General features: G+C 66.3%; 1 protein-coding gene across 1 annotated transcript; it reads right to left on the minus strand.

Annotated features, from left to right (window-relative positions):
* Positions 1 to 3,825: 3,825 nt before the first annotated feature.
* On the minus strand, positions 3,826 to 15,629 carry TNKS1BP1 (tankyrase 1 binding protein 1). The gene is given in 14 exon segments (XM_075095335.1): positions 3,826 to 4,186; positions 4,493 to 4,557; positions 5,191 to 5,357; positions 5,523 to 5,662; positions 5,765 to 5,897; positions 6,160 to 6,493; positions 7,555 to 9,824; positions 10,345 to 11,667; positions 12,508 to 12,580; positions 13,340 to 13,985; positions 14,183 to 14,317; positions 14,968 to 14,983; positions 14,985 to 15,093; positions 15,512 to 15,629. Coding segments are annotated over 12 exon segments (5,301 nt in total). The 5' UTR covers positions 14,988 to 15,093; positions 15,512 to 15,629; the 3' UTR covers positions 3,826 to 4,186; positions 4,493 to 4,496.
* Positions 15,630 to 16,418: the final 789 nt, after the last annotated feature.

Genomic DNA, 16,418 nt, shown 5'->3' on the forward strand with positions numbered 1-16,418 from the left:
GTTACCTCCCCTTCCTCCTCCTCCTCCGCCCTCCTCCTTGATGGGACGGGCGGGGTGGATGGATGGGGGGAGCCCCCGTGGGAAATTTCACAGCTCCCCCTCTGCCCTCCATCTGGCTCCTTCCTGGGGGGTTTTACCAAGCTCTCACCCAAGTGTCAAAGCTGCAACCCCTGAGATAACCCCGTCCCCCTGCCACAGGGCGGCTGCCTCCCAGGGGACTTCAGTCACCCCGCCGGCGCCCAGGTCCAGTGCCGTGGCTCGGGGAAGCAGTCTTGGCAGGGCAGGGCGGATTGAAGGCTGGGCGGGGGTCCGCCACCCTGCAAGTCTGGATTTGCATGTGGGATTTCACCTTTTGGGGTGCTGCATTCAGCATTTTGCATCAGGGCATTGCATTTCGCATTTGGAGCATCGCGCTGGGCATTTTGCGGCAGGGTGTTGCGTGTGGGGGACTTCTGGCATTTGGGATGTTGCGTTTGGCATTTTGCACTTGGGATTTTACATTTTGCTTCCGGGTTTTTGCATTTTGCAAACAGCCACGGCACTGGGAGGGCCCCGGATGGCCAGGGCCCTATTTCGCGCGTGATGTACTGGGGACACCTTTATGCATTTACCAAAAATCTGGGGAGGGGCAGCTCTGAGATCCCCCCAGTCTGCAAAAAGACCATTTTAAGGTATCGTCTGCTGCAGGGCCGGACAGCGACTGGGAGCCCTCGCTGCATCCTGGTTCTGCGCAGGCTTCGCCGTCCAGTAAAGGTGCCAAACGCAGCAACACCTTCAGCTGAGCTAAAAAGAAGAAAAATCACACACGCTCCAAAAATAAAGTATTTGGAGGGAGCAGGAGGAGGAGGGAAGCTCTGTGCCGCGGCAGGACACAGCCAACCCCTGGGCACAGTTGGCCCACCGGGGCCGAACTCTCGCAATTGCAGCTTTGGGGGAAAGCTCTGGAGAAGCCAAGTGGGGCTTTGCAAAAAGTAGAGTCCGAAAAGCCGCAAGTCCTGGAAAATCGCAGGGCGGGCTTGGGCTGGACCAAGGAGCCGGAGGAGCAGAGGGGCCTTTCCCTGCAGGAATAGGTTAATTGTGAGAGGAATGGGCTGCAAAACCAGCAAGGTTAAAACGAAGCGGGAGCCGCCGGGATGGAGGCTGGGGGGTGCAGCCACCGCGGGGTCAAACACCCCTGCAGCCCCTCCCCAGCGCAGCGGGTCCCCTTTGCCGTCACAGTGGTGTAAAGAGAGGGGGTGGTGGGGTGATTCTGTGGCTGAAAAGGGGGGGCAGCTCAAAGGGGTCTCCAAAACTAGAAAAAAATGAGCGGGATGGGAGGGAGAGGGGCTGGGAACTGGGGGTGTGGGTCAGGGAGCAGGGGGAGCCCTGGAGGCGTGGGCACGGCCACCGCCAAACCGGCTGCCCAAGGGGGGCCCAAAGCCATCAGCCTGGGAGAACGAACCAGGGCTTAATAGGGCTGGAGATTATGAATAATAAAATATTCTAATGACCTGGGACAGCCCGCTTGGGAAGGCACACATTAACCCCATGGGGCAAGGTGCTAAGGCCAGCAGGTCTTTGGAAAATTAAAATCTGCTAAAAATTGACGCATAAATGTGATGGCTGCTAATTGAAGTTAAAACCTGAAGTTTGTTTAAAGAAGGGACAGACCCCCCCACACAATCAGAGTCTGATAAAGACGTTACTTAAGCCTATTAGCTAATAAATGGAATAAAATAGGGAAATAAAAGAAATGCTAATTAGACCCTTGGTATCGCCAGAAACTGCTACAAAGGGAGATGTTCCAGCCCGGGTAACGAAGATCACTATTAATAACGATCTCGGCTATTTTTGTCTTCTGTGGGTAGCGCAGGAGAACAGGTAACCCTTTCCAGTCTTGCCGAAAAGCCACCAGCGACGCTGGGGGGCTGAGGGGTCCCCGGTGACCCCCGTGCCACCCAGCAGCGGGGACAGCTTCCACTCGCGCACAGTCCCCAGTGCCACCCCGGGGTCCTGGCCTGGAGCAAGCCCACACGCAGCCTCCCGCGGTGGGAAGGAACACGCCAACCATCTGGGGACCCCCCCGGCTGGGCTCGCTGTAGCCACGGGGGGCGGGTCGGTGGCCAGAGCTGAGCAAAGGGCCCCCGAGCCCCGGGGAGCGGCAGCAGGGTGTTAGCACTGGTGGGGGTGGCGGGGCTGATAACGAACACCATTACCTGTAACGCCATTAGGCAGGGGGACTGTGGCCCGCGGTGTGGGGAGGGGGCTACGGGGGTCCCGGGGTGACGGGCAGCCCTCAGGCGCCCACAGCCCCATCCCGGACAGGAGCAGGAGGCACTGGGGACCTTCTCTCCCAGTCCCCAGGGAATAAATCCCAGGAGGCAGGGTCTCCAGCCGGGTGGCGGCACAGAGCCAAGCCCACATCCGTCGCTGCCAGCTCCGCACCACGCAGCCGGAGGGAGCAGCACCCGTCCGGAGTGCTCGGAGGGAGCGGGCCGAGCTCTCGCTGCAGCTGCAGGACGAAGCCAAGGGCTCGGGTGCGAGCGGGAGCCCTCACGCCAGCTCACGGCACCAAGCTTTGCCGGGGAAAAGCTGAGCCCGTCAAGCGTCCGCCGGGTTCCTTGGCTTGGATCTGTGTGACGCATGCCAGGCTCAGCACGAAACCCACCGCCCGGCTCACGGCAGGGGGCTGCCCCGCTGGGGATGGGGGAGAGTGGCCGTCTCCCGGGAGCGGTGACTGTCCCCGCGGTGTCCCCGTGCAGCCTCCCGGGCACCGGTGGGGTCCCGACGCAGGGCCGAGCTCCTGGGGTGCGCGGGCACCCCTTGCCAGGAAGGGCAGTGGCTTTGCCGCGAAGTGAGATTTGGCGACTTCCTCTGAAGCCAGCTGGAGTTACTCACATCCTACCAGGGAAGCAACAACTCCTCGGCTACATCTCTCCCTCTGGACCTCCCTCTTTCCGCTGGGTCTGCTGGGAAAGAACAGCCTTGGAGTCCCCATCCTGGGGGGGCCCAGGGGGTCTCGGAGGGGCAGGTGCCCAAAGAGCGGCCGGGGTGGCAGCTCGGCTCACCCACCTGGCCGAAAACCCAGGCGGGAGGGATGTGCGAGGTTTGGGGCCCAGCTCGCCCTCGGGGATAGGGAATCCCTCTTCCGGTGGGGGTCACGCCGCAGCTGTTGCTCCCCTCCCTTCACAGGCATCACTTTGGCAGAAGGGAGGTGGGGCTGCTCAGCGTGTGGGAAGGTTTGGGGCCAAGGTCACACCTGTCCCCCCTCTTCCGTGGGGTGACCCTGGCACCCCACACCCAACATGGGGGCGGGTAGGGAACATGGAGGCGGGCGCCGTTTGGCCCAGGTGGGCGCGCACGGCCGCTTCGCACGCGTGGGCAGAGGCATGCACAGACGTGTGCGCTCAGCCGCCTGCGCAGGAGTCGGCGGGCGTGCAAGGCAAGTGTGCAAGGGGCTGCTCCTGCAGAGGGGTGCTGGGGGGTGCCAAGGGAGCCGGGGAGCGGGAGGGCACAGCGCCCTGGGGAGGAGCACGGGCATGCACCCAGTGGGGTGGGTGGACGCCTGAGTGGGCCCGTGGGAGGGGGTCTGCAATGGCTGAGCATGGAAGCACGCCCACAGCTGCACACACTGCCCCTGTGCAGGCACCCACGGGGGGTTGGGGCGCACCACGGGATGTTGGGGCGCACCCACGGGGACATTCCTGTCCCCCAGGGTGGCAGCTCCCAGCCCCAGCTGTGGACAGAGAGCTCCTCCTGGCGGCAGTCCCCGCACCAGCGTCCCCCTCTGCCCCATGGCCACCAGCCCCAAGGGACACCCCCTGCAGCGAGCCAGGGCACCCCCCGAACCAACCAACGAAGTTTTATTGTCCTGTCAAAGTGGCACCAAAATTCCGACCAGTTGCTCTTTGTCTGGAGGGTGATGCAAGAGCAGGGGGCGAGGGGGAGGGAGGGGGCTTGCTGCCCACCCCCCAGCCACCAGGGGCACAGGGGCTGAGGGAAGGGGAAGGCTGGGGGAAGACCGTGGGCCAAGGAGGGTGGGGAAGTGTTGGGGAGGGGGACGGGGACCCCGCGAGCATCGTACAAAGTGCATAGATATGTGTGTGTGTGTGCGCGCGCGCGCGCGCGCCGCCATGGGGAGGGACCAGGCCTGATCCTGGGGACAGTGGCTGTCAGCCTCCGGGGACGCGCTGGCAGGAGAGCAAGCCTGGAAGAGACACAGCAGGAAGAGGGACGTGAGGAGCCCGCAAGGAGCCCCAGCCCCGGGGGTGACCCAGCTCCAGGGGGTCCCTCAGCTGCACCAGGCAGGAGGGCGCTTCGCCTCTGGCATCTGAGCCCAGCGACATGCTCCCCCCGCCCGGTGCCGTGGGGCCCGTGCCATGGCCCCCTCTGCCTGCACAGAGCCCCGACACCAGTAACGCGGGGAGGCCCCAGCTACGCCCTGCCCCAGGCACTGGGAGGGTCTGGGGTGGGCCGGGGTCCCGCCCCTGGCATCGCCCCAGCTCCCACTCACCCGCTCAAGGTTTCTTCTTCTTCAGCTTCAGCGCTTGCAGCCAGTGTGGGGGAGAGGCTTCAGACCTGGTGGGTGTTGGCACAGCATCGGCAGGTGCCCCCAGAAACACCCCCGGGACCCGGACCGAGGCCCCGGGGGCAGAGCCAAGTGGGACCCCCAGCCAATCCCTGCTCCCCAGGGGACTCAGGCAGGCAGGGAGGGAGGGCAGGCAGGGAGCTGCCGTGGCGGCTGGGGCTTTAAGGGCTCCGTCCCAAGCACTGTTTAGGGTGGAGCAGCTCTGCTCCCCAGGCAACAGGCCCTGGGAAAGCTGGGCCCAGCAAAGCCTCCCCCCGCGCCCAGCTCCAGCCAGCCAAGGGCCCAGCCCAGCCTCCTGCTGCCTGCAAACGCCAGGGGTACCAGCCCAGGGGAGCCCTGGTGCTCCTTTACTCCTCTAAAGCACCCCCAAAGACCTCATGCCTCTGGAAAACCCACCCTCAGCGCTGCCTCAAGCCCTCGATAGGGCACCAAACTGGGTACCAGCCCCCCAGCACCTCCCCACCCTTCAGCATCCTCCCCCCATCCACAGCATTGGCTTCACCTGTCCCCAGACCTGCACCCACACCCCCAAGCCCCCCTTTCCCACCCCCACTGCTCTCTGAGCCTGGCCCCCAGGCACAGCCCTCACCTCCCCACCAGGGTCCTGTGCCCCCAACACTCACCCTGATGACTTCTCCGGCTTGGGGGGCAGCGCCAGGGGTTTCCCACTTAAGCCGGGGATCTTGCAGGACTTGGAGCGCTGCACGTGGGAGTCCTTGGGTGGGGTTGCCTTGCTGTCCCCCGGCAGTGCCCCCTCCTCAGCTGAGCGGTTCCGGCCCCTCAGCTTGGCCTGGGTGCAGAGGAGTGAAGTCAGGCTGGCGCAGGGTGCTCTGGCCCCTCCACCCTCCCCACACTGCTCGACTTTGGCCAACCCCCCACTCCCAACGTGCCTCAGTTTCCCCTGCCCTCATCAAACCCTCCCACCCCACACACTCCAGGTCCCGGTGGGACCCACCTTGAGAGCAGACGTATTGAGGCCGGGGAAGAGCGGCACCTTGACACCCTTGCTTGACGGGGACGCTCGCACCCGCCGGCTCTTGGGTTCTTCCACTGCCTCCTCGTCCGAGGACGCCGCGGGGCGGGCTGGACGGGGCTCTGCGGGTAGGACGCAGGGCACAGCATCACCGTGAGGCACCTCTGCTGAGGACAGATGGCCCCACGGTCCCTCTCCCGTTTCACTGTCCCACAGGCTCTCACCTGTGGAGTCCCGGAACATCCAGCCGTCCCCTTCTGAGGCAGCCCCGGGGCGGAGAGCTGGCGCCCGGTGCCTACGCTTGCGGCCCAGGTTGGCCTTGCTGCGGTACACGCTGCTGTCCAGGACCTCTGTGTCCTGCAGAGCCACGGGGACAGGTCAGTACTCAGCACCGGGGAGCCCCAGGACCCCCACCACCCACCCGGCATGCCTGCGGACCCCCACAACAGCACAGGGGGCCCTGGGTCCACAGCCTGCCCCTTGTGGGGCTCAGGCCAGAAGCTAAAGGCACCATCCCTAGAAGGGGACAGGAACAGGGCCCCCAGACAAGTGTCTCTGTGACGGCTGGGCACCCCCAGGGCCGTAGGACAGGGCTGGAATCTGCCCCCTCCCCACTCACCTCCAGGAAGGAGAATTCCTCCCCAGTGTGGTCCGTGGATCCCTTGGGCTCAGGGGTGCCCAGGAAGAGCTGCTTCTCCTCCCAGCTTGGTGGTCTCTTCCCATCCAGGTGGTCCAAGGGGGCTTCTTCACTCTCCGTGCCTGGCAGGGTCCCACTGGCAGTCTCTGGCAGCAGAGGGGAGGCCCTGGGGCTCCGCAGGGTAGCAGCTGGCTCAGGGAGGTCCCTCTCCTCCTCGGTGGGGCTGGACGGCTCACTCTGGGGGGACTCTGCAGCTCGGGGATCAGCTGGAGCATCACCCGTTGGCAGGCTGGGGTCCGTGAGATGGAGGCTTCTGCTTAGGGAGATGAGACCCCAGAGTTCCTCCAGCTCCAGCTAATGCAAACCCCTCCCCTGCCCCGAACCTCACCTCCGTCAGCCTCCAGGGGAAACTGAGGCACAGGGAGGGCCAAACACAGCTCCCATGAAGTCAGGACAGGACCCAGGTGTCCAGGACTCTCCCCCCTCTCCCAGGATGTCACACCAAGGGGGTGGTACCTCTGGGAAGGTCCCCCAAAGCCCCTTCCCAAAGGCTGGGGCAGAACGTGGGGTCTGGGGAGGGCAGGGAAGCTGCCAGACCCTGTCATAGGGGACTCAGGCCACCTCTCCCCCTTGGGGTCAGACCCACCAGTAGGGTCACCAGTCCCCAGGAGGTGGCCAGGGGGACCAGGTGACCAAGGGGCCCCAAGGGGCAGGAGGAGGAGGAGGAGGAGGATCAGGGCCACCCAGGGTGTGGGAAGGTGCTGGCAGCAGTAAACTGCACAGCTCCCAGGGCAGGGGGTGGGGGCTCCCCACTGTCCCACACAGGCTGGCCAGCCTGGGGCCCTCCCGAGGCCTGCGGGGCTTTCACTTCCCTCCTCCTGGGATCCTTATTTTCAGGCAGCCTGAGGGAAATTATCATTTTGGGAAATCCCAGCTCCATGAGTTGGCTGAAATCAGGGTTCCCACATCCTGGCAAAGCAGTAAGGGCACAGGGCTAATTCTGCTGCCTTTTCAGGGGGCCAAGGGAACACCAGCACCCCCCAAAGTTGGCACATGGCTCCCCACGTTGGAGGGAGGCAGGCACAAGAAGCCCTGAAGGCATCAACCCCTCCTGGATTAGCTCAAGACAGCAGATCCTGCTGGGACAAGTTGAAACCCAGTCCCTCGAAAAGCTCCTGCTCCAGTTGCGGGGCCGGAGGCTACACGGGGAAATCTGGAGGCTGGGGAACAGGCGCTCTGGCAGCTACAAGTGAGGCATGGTGGGACACTGGCACAAGGACCACAGCATTGGAAGTCCCTGCCACATGACAGCACAGGCACCCAAGGGGGATAGATCCCTCCCTGGGGCCGCGCTGACACCACCAGCACCCTCCTTACCGGTCCGCCAAGCCGGCGTCATCTCCCGGGCTCTGCTCCCCAGCACTGAAGTCCCAGCTCCGGGCCGCGCAGCGGGCGCCGAACACGCTAGCCCACTCCCGGCGCTTGGCCTCAGCGTCGCGCAGCTCCACGCTCCATCCGGCCGCGTCGAGGTCCCGACTCCAGCTTGGCTCTTCCACGCCAGCCTCCCGGGGCTGGGCAGAGCTGCCCGGGCCCTGATCCCAGGCCGTCTGGCCTGGTCCAACCCCGCCAGCACCACCAGTGCCCACACAGCTGGTGGCATCCGAGCTGCCAAAGGAGAGATCCCTGTGCCAGTCTCCCCGGGGCTCCGGCAGGCCGCCGGACCTCGCTGCACCAGCCCAGGACATTGAGCCATCTGATGACACTCGGGTGCTGGAGGGATCTGGCACCCGCTCTGTCCCGATGATGCCAAACTGGTTGTGGCGCTCAGCTCCTCCAAGCCCTTCAGCCCAGTCCCTGCTATCAGCCCTACCGCACTCCTGCCGGTTGGTGCTGCCCCAGCCGGGCTCCTGGGCCGTGGGATCGGTGGCACAGGAGCCAGGCAGGCCGTCTTTCCTGACACCAAAAGCATCGACCAGCTCGGTTTGGCCAATGCTGCACTCACCAGCCCAGCTCAGCTGGCCAGGACTAAACTCTCTTTCTTCCTTTTCGGCATTCACAGAGCTGCACTCGCTGGCCCAGGTTGGTCTGCCAGGGCTGAACTCCCCGTCCCGGGCTTCCACGTCCCTGGTGCTGTACTTGGCATCCCAGGTTGGTCTGCTGGGTCTGAACCCACTGTCCTGGGTCTCCATCTCTCTGCTGCTGCACTTGCTGGCCCAGGCCAGTCTGCTGGTGCTGAACTCCCGGCCCTGGCTCTCCATGTCCCTGGTGCTGTGCTCATCATCCCAGGCCGGTCTGCTGGGGCTGAACTCCCGGCCCTGGCTCTCCATGTCCCTGGTGCTGTGCTCATCATCCCAGGCCGGTCTGCTGGGGCTGAACTCCCGGCCCTGGCTCTCTGCGTCCCTGCTGCGGTACTCGCTATCCCAGGCTGGTCTGCTGGTGCTGAACTCCCCGTCCCGGGTCTCCGTGTCCCTGGTGCTGTGCTCATCATTCCAGGCCGGTCTGCTGGGGCTGAACTCCTGGCCCTGGCTCTCTGTGTCCCTGCTGCGGTACTCGCTATCCCAGGCCGGTCTGCTGGGGCTGAACTCCTGGCCCTGGCTCTCTGTGTCCCTGCTGCGGTACTCGCTATCCCAGGCCGGTCTGCTGGGGCTGAACTCCCGATCCTGGCTCTCTGTGTCCCTGCTGCGGTACTCACTATCCCAGGCCGGTCTGCTGGGGCTGAACTCCCGATCCTGGCTCTCCATGTCTCGGCTGCTGTACTCACCAGTACAAGCTGGTCTGCTGGGGCTGAACTCCCGATCCTGGCTCTCCATGTCTTGGCTGCTGTACTCACCAGTACAAGCTGGTCTGCTGGGGCTGAACTCCCGGTCCTGACTCTCCATGTCTCTAGCGCTGTATTTGCTGTCCCAGGTCAGCCTGCTGGGGCTGAGCTCCTTGTCTGGGCTCCCAGTGTCCCCAGTGCTGGATCTGCCAGCCCAGCCCAGCGTAAAATCCTTGTCCTTGGACTCAGCGCCCCTGCTGCTGTATTTACTGGCCCAGTCTGGGGTGAGCTCCCTATCCTTCATCTCTGCATCACTGGTGCCGTATTTGCCAGCCCACGCAGGTGTGATCTCCCTGTCCTGGCGCTCTGGGTCCCCGGAGCTGTACCGGCCAGCCCAGCTGGGCTGCCTGGAGCTCAGCTCCTCGTCCTGCTGCCCGCCATGTCCCACACCAAAGCTGCTGCTCCAGTCAGCCTTCGTGGAGCCAATGTCCTCCCCGCTGCTCACACTGTCCAGGCCATAGCCTGTGCCCCACTTGGGTTTGCTGGCACCGAAGTCTTGATCCTGCAGGCAGCTTTCTCCTGCACCATGGGATTTGGACCAGTCACTGCAGCCCAGCCGTGCTTCCCCCATCAGCTCCGTCCCTTTGTAATCGCTGCCCCAGTCCCTCGTGGTGGTGCCAAAGGGCCTGTCCTGCCGGTCCCCATCCCTGACGCTGCAGGTGTCGTCCCAGCTTGATTTGGTCCCAAATTCCCGGTCCTGCTCTGTCTCACCAGGCCACTCTCTCTCCCTGGCCACAGCCTCATGGGTCCAGTCAAAGGTGCCAGCCTGGTGAGGTCTGCCAATGCCAAATTCACTGCACAGGTCCTTCCGTGACCAGCCAAGCAGGTCCTGGGGGAGGAGACGGGGTTAAAGGGAGGTTACGGTCCCAGCTCACACAGCAGAGAGGAGAACTGGAGAGGAAAAGCAGGGGGGAAATACCCTTGGACGCCTGGGGGACACAGCCAGGTTCTGCCACCAGCCCTCCCCACCCGTGGGGCCCCCTGTCCCCGGGCTGGGATACACTCACAGCCGCCACGCCCGCCCAGGGCCCTTCCCAGCCCCACACCGGCCGAGCCCTCCCCAGCTCGTCCCGCAGCTCCAAGTTGGCCAGCAGCCGCCGGAGGATGGCCGTGGTCCCCGAGTCGCCCGCCATGGCTCCCCAGTGGGCCGCACGCGGCAGCGGCCACACCCCGGCTCTCCCTGGCGTCACGGCACGCTCCCGCTCAGCCTCCACCCAACCCGTCCCACCACCCTACGTACACCCGGCGAGGCCCAGCCCTGCCGGAGAGGAGCCCAGCGCCACACCGACACCGTGGCCCGCATTAACCCTTGCCGCCATGGAGCCGCCCGGCTCCCCACGCCCCCTTACCTCTGGCCCCTCCGCATCCAGAGAGCTGCGCCCTGCGGTGTGGGCCCTGGGCGATGCCAGCAGCTCCGTCAGCCAGCCCGGGTCGGCATGGGCGTCAGGACCCCTCGAGGATCCTTCGGCCGGGCCCAGCCCACCAGGGCCCTGCAGGCTTACAGAGGACTCGCACGTCGGGACCCAGGCCGAGTCGGCCACGGTGGCCGGATCCGGTAGGGCCAGATCCGGTGGGGCGGCCTCAGTGAGGAGGCCGGGCTGGGCAGGGGGCTTAGGCTCAGCTGGGTCCCAGCTGGGCTCTGTCACACAGAGAGGGGAGCAGGGCACCGTGGCATCCTGCTCTGCCTCCCCTTCCTCCTCCTCTTCCTCCGCCACCAGGCCCTCAGCCTCTTGCTGGGCCACGGGACCCCCTGGACATGGAGCCGCCTCTGCTCCCCAGCTGCTGGCCACCGTGGGGCTGGGCCCTTCAGACCTGCTGTCCCCCTGGGAGCATGGGGGGCAGGGGGCTGGATCCTCCCCATCCGACTCGCCCTCTTCAGACAACCCCGAGTCGGCCACCTCCCGGATGGGGGAGCGGGGGGGGGATGCTAGCCGTCGCACCCCCCGCGAGGGGAACGTCCACTCGAAGGACTGCGAAAGGCTCCAGCCAGACTCACTGCCCAGGGACAGCTCTGATGGCGGGTCCCCAGGATGGGGCAGGGCGCTCAGCGAGCCCCCCAGCTCTCCCATGCCCTGCCCCACGGTCGGGGGCTGCAACACCCCCTCTGAAGAGCGCCGGAGCCCCAAGTCCCTGGAAGGCAGAGAGGGACTGAAAACAGGACCCTCAGGGGACTGTGGGGATGCTGGGGAGTCATCGGGTCCCTCTGGGGAGCCTGGGGGACGAGAGGCTTTAGCAGGGGGCTCAGGGGGAGGGCTGGGGGGGCCCAGGTACTGAGCGGCAGCCTCAGGAGAGCCAGGGGGGCAGGTGACTCTGGGGGGCAGTTCAGGAGTGCCGGGGGGACTGGCAGTATCGGGGGATCCCTCTCCGGGAGTGTGGGGGGAACCAGGGGAGCGGGAGACGCTGAGCCGGGGCTCAGCTGCAGAGGATGGAGCACCCGGGGCCTGGAGGGAGGCGGCCGAGACTTCGGCTGGAGGCTGAGGTGGGGATTCGGGGGAGCCAGGGGCCAGTGTGGGGGAGCCAGGGGCCGGTAGCTCTCGGGGGGCATCGGGAGAGCCAGGGGCTGAGGCAGAGGGCTCGGCGGGCTGGAAAGGAGCTTCCGGGGGTGGAGCTGGGCAGGCAGGGGGCCTTGGGGAGCCAGGGGGTCCAAGGGCGCCCGGCTGGAGAGAGGAGAGCTGTGGAAAGAGCAGGGAAGGGGGGTGTCATGTCACTTGAGAGGAAGCTGGAACCACCCCCAAATCACAGCCCCGCCCCCCCCAGCCCTGTTCTCTGGCGAGGCTCCTGCCCACCAGCACCCCCTGCCCTCCCCAAACCCGAGGCAAGAGGTGCCCACGCTTCCTGCCAGCACCAGGCCCCTTCCTGCGTGACTCAGTCCGGGCGGCTCCCAGTGGCCCCAGCCCTGCTCTGTGCCCCGCTGGGCAGTGCATGGCACTGCCCTGAGCCCCACACTGCCCCCCTCGAGCACCCACCCGCTGGCAGCATGGAGACAGATGGAGAGGAAGAACTGAAGGAGGAGGAAGTGAAAACACCCCCAGCCCAGACCCCCCAGCCTGCCATGGGGCTGGGCAACCCCTGCCCAGCACCTTTGGGGTTAGTCCCTCTTCCTGGGGTGACCCGGTGCTGCTGCCTCAGCCACCACCCCAAGTGTCACTGTGGCCTGGTGTCCCGGTCACCGCCCCGAGCATGGGAGGTTGGCAGGGAGCCTACAAGGGCCTGCCCTGCCACATACCTGCCAGGTCACCAAACCCTGGCTGGTGACTCATGGCTGCTCCCTGCCCACGCCTCAGCAGCGGCACTGGCACACACCACCCCCTTGAAAATAACCCAGCCCCGCGGCCAGGCACCCAGCACGGGGGCACCTGGCTTCCCCGGAGAGAAGGGCGGTCGGCACCCCAAAGAGAAAGGAGAGACACGCACCCCGCAGAGAGGGAGCCCCGGAGGAGACAGGAGAGCCCCGAAGGAGAGAGCCCAGGAGCGGAGCCGCCACGGCGCGGGAGGGCGAGGCGAGAACTCACGTCAGGGGGGGAAGGTGGCCTCCGGCGTCCACGGGGGTCCCCGGCACAGCTCGGGCCAGCTGGGGGGGAGCTGCTGACGGAGAGAAATGGGGAAGGAGAATAAATTCTTCCTGTGCACCTCTGCTCTCCTCTCCCACTGCCTGCCAAGGCACCTCTGGCTGCAGGAGGATGGGGTTGGCGAGCCACAAGAGGCCCTTCGATTGCTGCAAGCCATACCCAAAACTAGCACCAAACTATCAGCAAGGTTTTGACTGCAGGGGGGAAGGAGGCAAACCAGCCACAATCCCTTTCCGGAAAGCTTTCAGTCCTTTGGAGAACGAGTTTCTCACACTTGGGTTTAAAATAGCCCCCATCTCGCTCTCCTGGAGGTGCCCAGCTTTTGGGAGCATGGCCAAGCGCTGGCTTTCACCCAGGACATCCTGCAGCCAGGAGTCCCACAGATCTGCTGGCTCCCTCTGCCTTGGCACAGCCCGGAAGGGAAAAAAATAGCAAGGGTGGGAAAAGGGAGCATTTCCCTGGGGGAGCAACCCCCTCCCCATTATTCCCAGCCTCGGGGCAGCCCCTGTCCGGGCAGCGGACAGCCAGCTGGCTTGCTTCCCAGCCCTCGGGGGCTGCAGGCACGGAGGCAGCTCCTCAACCGGGACAGCCCGTTCCTGTGGTCTGAACAAACCGCCCGGCACTGCGGCGGCTGCCCCAGCCTTCCCACGGAGGCAGCTCAAGGCGCTGCCTGCTGAGGAGGAACGCCGACCTTGTGCTGGCAACCAGACCTCAGCTCCGTTATTCCCATCCCTGCAGCCTCTTGCCCCACCGGGATTAGTCCCCGGCCCCTCACCTCAACTCGGCAATCGGGCGTCTGTCATCCCCCATCCCCAGCTCGGCCACCACGGGCTGGGGCATCTGGCGGGCTTCGCTGGGTGGGGCTCCGCCTGCCTCCCCACTGAGGCATCTCCGGAAGGCAGTGAAGGTCTTGGAGCCGAAGCGAGAGGAGGTATCAGGGCAAAAGGGTGAGAGCCGGGCTCGGTCCGGGCTCCCCGGGCCCTCTCTGCTGTCCATTTTGGCCAGGATCTCTTCCACGGTGGTGCCAGGAAATCGGTCTGGTTTGGACGCCACCGGCACTGGCGTCACCTTGAAGGGAGCTGGGCCTTTACGAGGAGGGGTCGGTGGGGCGGCAGGCACCTCCTCACTGGGGGTTGAACCCGAGTCCTCAGAAGCTGCGAGCACAGGGGACGGGAGACCCTTCCCGTTGGGGATCTCAGGCGACTTGAGGGTGAAGGAGGGGCGCCTGAGGGGCCCCACCGAGCTGCCCCCACTGTAGGGCTGGGGCCCTGCCAGGCGGTTTATCTTCTCAGCAGAGGGTAGCTCCGGGCGAGGGTGCCGCGGCCCCGGCGGGGGGTGCGGCAGGGAGGGCTTGGTGGGCACAGCTGGCTTGGGCAGCACCCGGGGTTTGGGCCGGACAGGTGGCTTGGGGCGAGCATTGGCTGCAAGAGAAGCGAGGAGAGGAGAAATGCCACATTGGAGGAGCACCGCAGCCCCACCGGGCTCCCTGGGGAAGGCCAGCAAGGCACACCAGATCTCAGGTGCCAGCCTGGCATCCTCCGGTGGGGGGGCTTTCCCAGCACAGACCAAACCAGCAAACCCCCCAACCCCGATTTCTCCCACATCCACGGGAACAGACCTTTGTCAGGGCTGCCAGCTGCCAGCCCAGCCCCACCAGTGGAAGCGCAGGGCAAGGTAGGGCGCAGGGGCTGCGGCTGTGAGGCCATGGTGAAACCGGGGCCGGAGCTCAGTGGACACGGTGGAGTGTCAGCCCCTGGGGAGAGAGGAAGGAGGAAAAAGCATTTCAGGGAGTGTCCCTTTGCCAGGGCTCTGAGGCCAGCGAGACCCGGTAGCTGGCAGCTACCTCCTCCGGCCACGCTGTGCCGTGGTACCAACCTCCCAGCCCTGCGCTGAACCCCAGCGTCCACCTGTGCCGGCACTCAGACAGCGTGGCAAACCGCTATCGCATCGCCAACCCCCTCTTTGCCCGTACCACCCTTTGTATACCAGCCCCGGCTCGCCTGCACCAACATGTGTGTACCCTGCCCTCATCCACCTGGACCGGCCCCTGCACACCATGAACTCCCCAAACACCCTGCAGCTCTTCATTTACCCACACCAGCCCTGAGTTAGCCCGTCCCAGCACCCAGACACATACCCGTCACCCCCACCGATCTGTGCCAACCCCCCCAAAAACCGGGCTGGGCCCCAGTTTGCCCCAATTACCACACCAGCCCTCTCCCCTGCACACCAGTCCCAGTCTGCCTATGCCAAGCCCTCGCCAAGGCCCGCAGGCCGTGTCCCGACCCTCGGCCGGCCTGTGCCACCCCCCGGCACCGCACCGAGCTCCGCAGGCTGTGCCGGCCCCTCCGGCGCCGGGGGCACCCCCGCACACGCGCCCCGGCCGCGGGGTGCCCCACTCACCTTCCCCACAGCAGCCTCATGTCCGGGGTGGGCCGGGGACACGGGTGGGGGTCGCAGAGGGGGGGGTTACCGTCCCCACGGGTCTCACGCAGCTGCCGCCGCCGCCGCTCCCGTGACTCACCGGGGCTGCGGGGACAGGAAAAACCCGCTCGGTGCCTCCTCCCGGCCCGGCCCGGCCCTCCCCTCCCCTCCCCGCTCCCTCCTGCCCCGCCGGGGCCCACCCCCCCCCCGGCCCCCCTCCCACGGGTGAACCGGCGTCACGGCCGCCCCAACCCACATCTGGAAACCATCGGGCCCGTTTCCCAACCCCTTGGCAGCCCCGGGACGATGACGAGGCGCCGCTCCCCGCCCCGGGATGCGGGTCCGTCTATCCGTCCATTCCGCCCCCCCCCCCGGCCCACAACACTCCTCCGGCGGGGCCTACTCCCGTTGCCCCGGCAACAAAACCCCCGCTCGAGTAGCTGGGTAGGCCGCAGCCAGCAGGCCTAGGCCGGTCGCTTGGCAACGGAGCCCCCCGCTCGATTTTGGGGAAGGGGGGAGGTACCGGGCCCGCGGGGCCTGCCGGGGATGAAGCAGCTGGACCCCGCGGCTTCGGTCCTGGTGGGCCCCACGAGCCCGGTGTGGGGATCCCGGTTCCCCGTAGGCCCGGCCCACCGGAGCGACCCCCGCCTCACCCGCCGCCGCCGCCGCCGCTGCATATTCATGAGCGCGCGTGCCCGCCCTCCCTTACGCGGCTGGCCGCGCCCCCTCCGCCCCACCCCTCCGCCCACCAACGAGAGCGGCGGGCCAGAGCGGCCCCTGCGCCGCGTGGCCGGGTGGGACCGCCGAGAGGAAGGGCTAGAGAGGCGCCGCGCCACACCCCTCCCGCAGCGGGGTTTACCACAGAGGGGGCGCTAGCGGGTCTCCCACCGCTGCCTGACCGCTGGGGTGCTGCTGGCGGTGCACCGCCGCCGCGGTGGGTACCCTCCGATGCAGCTGGGTCCTGCCCGCCCACGGACACCCCTGCCCCAGGCCCTGCTGCAGCGCACAGCCGGCTCGCAACACCCTGTGCCCTCCCAACCTAACACCCCACCACCATGCACAGCCGGCTGGCAGCACCCCCAGCCTTCCCCGACTCACCCCATTACACCCCACAACCTCCCTGCCCGACACCTGACCACAACGCACAGCTCCCTGCGACACCCCAGCTCCAACACACAGGCAGCTCGCAACACCCCGCCAGCGGGAGGCTGGGGGTGCCGGTAAAGCCACGGGCAGCCACGGCCTCGCCCCGTCCCCCAGGGCCGGCTCCCCGCAGCCAGGCCGGGAAGCGGCCGCCGTCACGGGGAAGCGGCGCTGATGGGATGGGGCCGGTTCCCCCCACCGCGGCAGCTCATCAGGGAGGTGGAAAAAACCCCAATCACATCAGGATCGACCGAGGGGCCTCCATTAGGAGGCTGATGGCTCCTCTG

The sequence above is a fragment of the Phalacrocorax aristotelis genome, chromosome 5 (assembly GCF_949628215.1).
Source record: "Phalacrocorax aristotelis chromosome 5, bGulAri2.1, whole genome shotgun sequence".
NCBI lineage: Eukaryota > Metazoa > Chordata > Aves > Suliformes > Phalacrocoracidae > Phalacrocorax > Phalacrocorax aristotelis.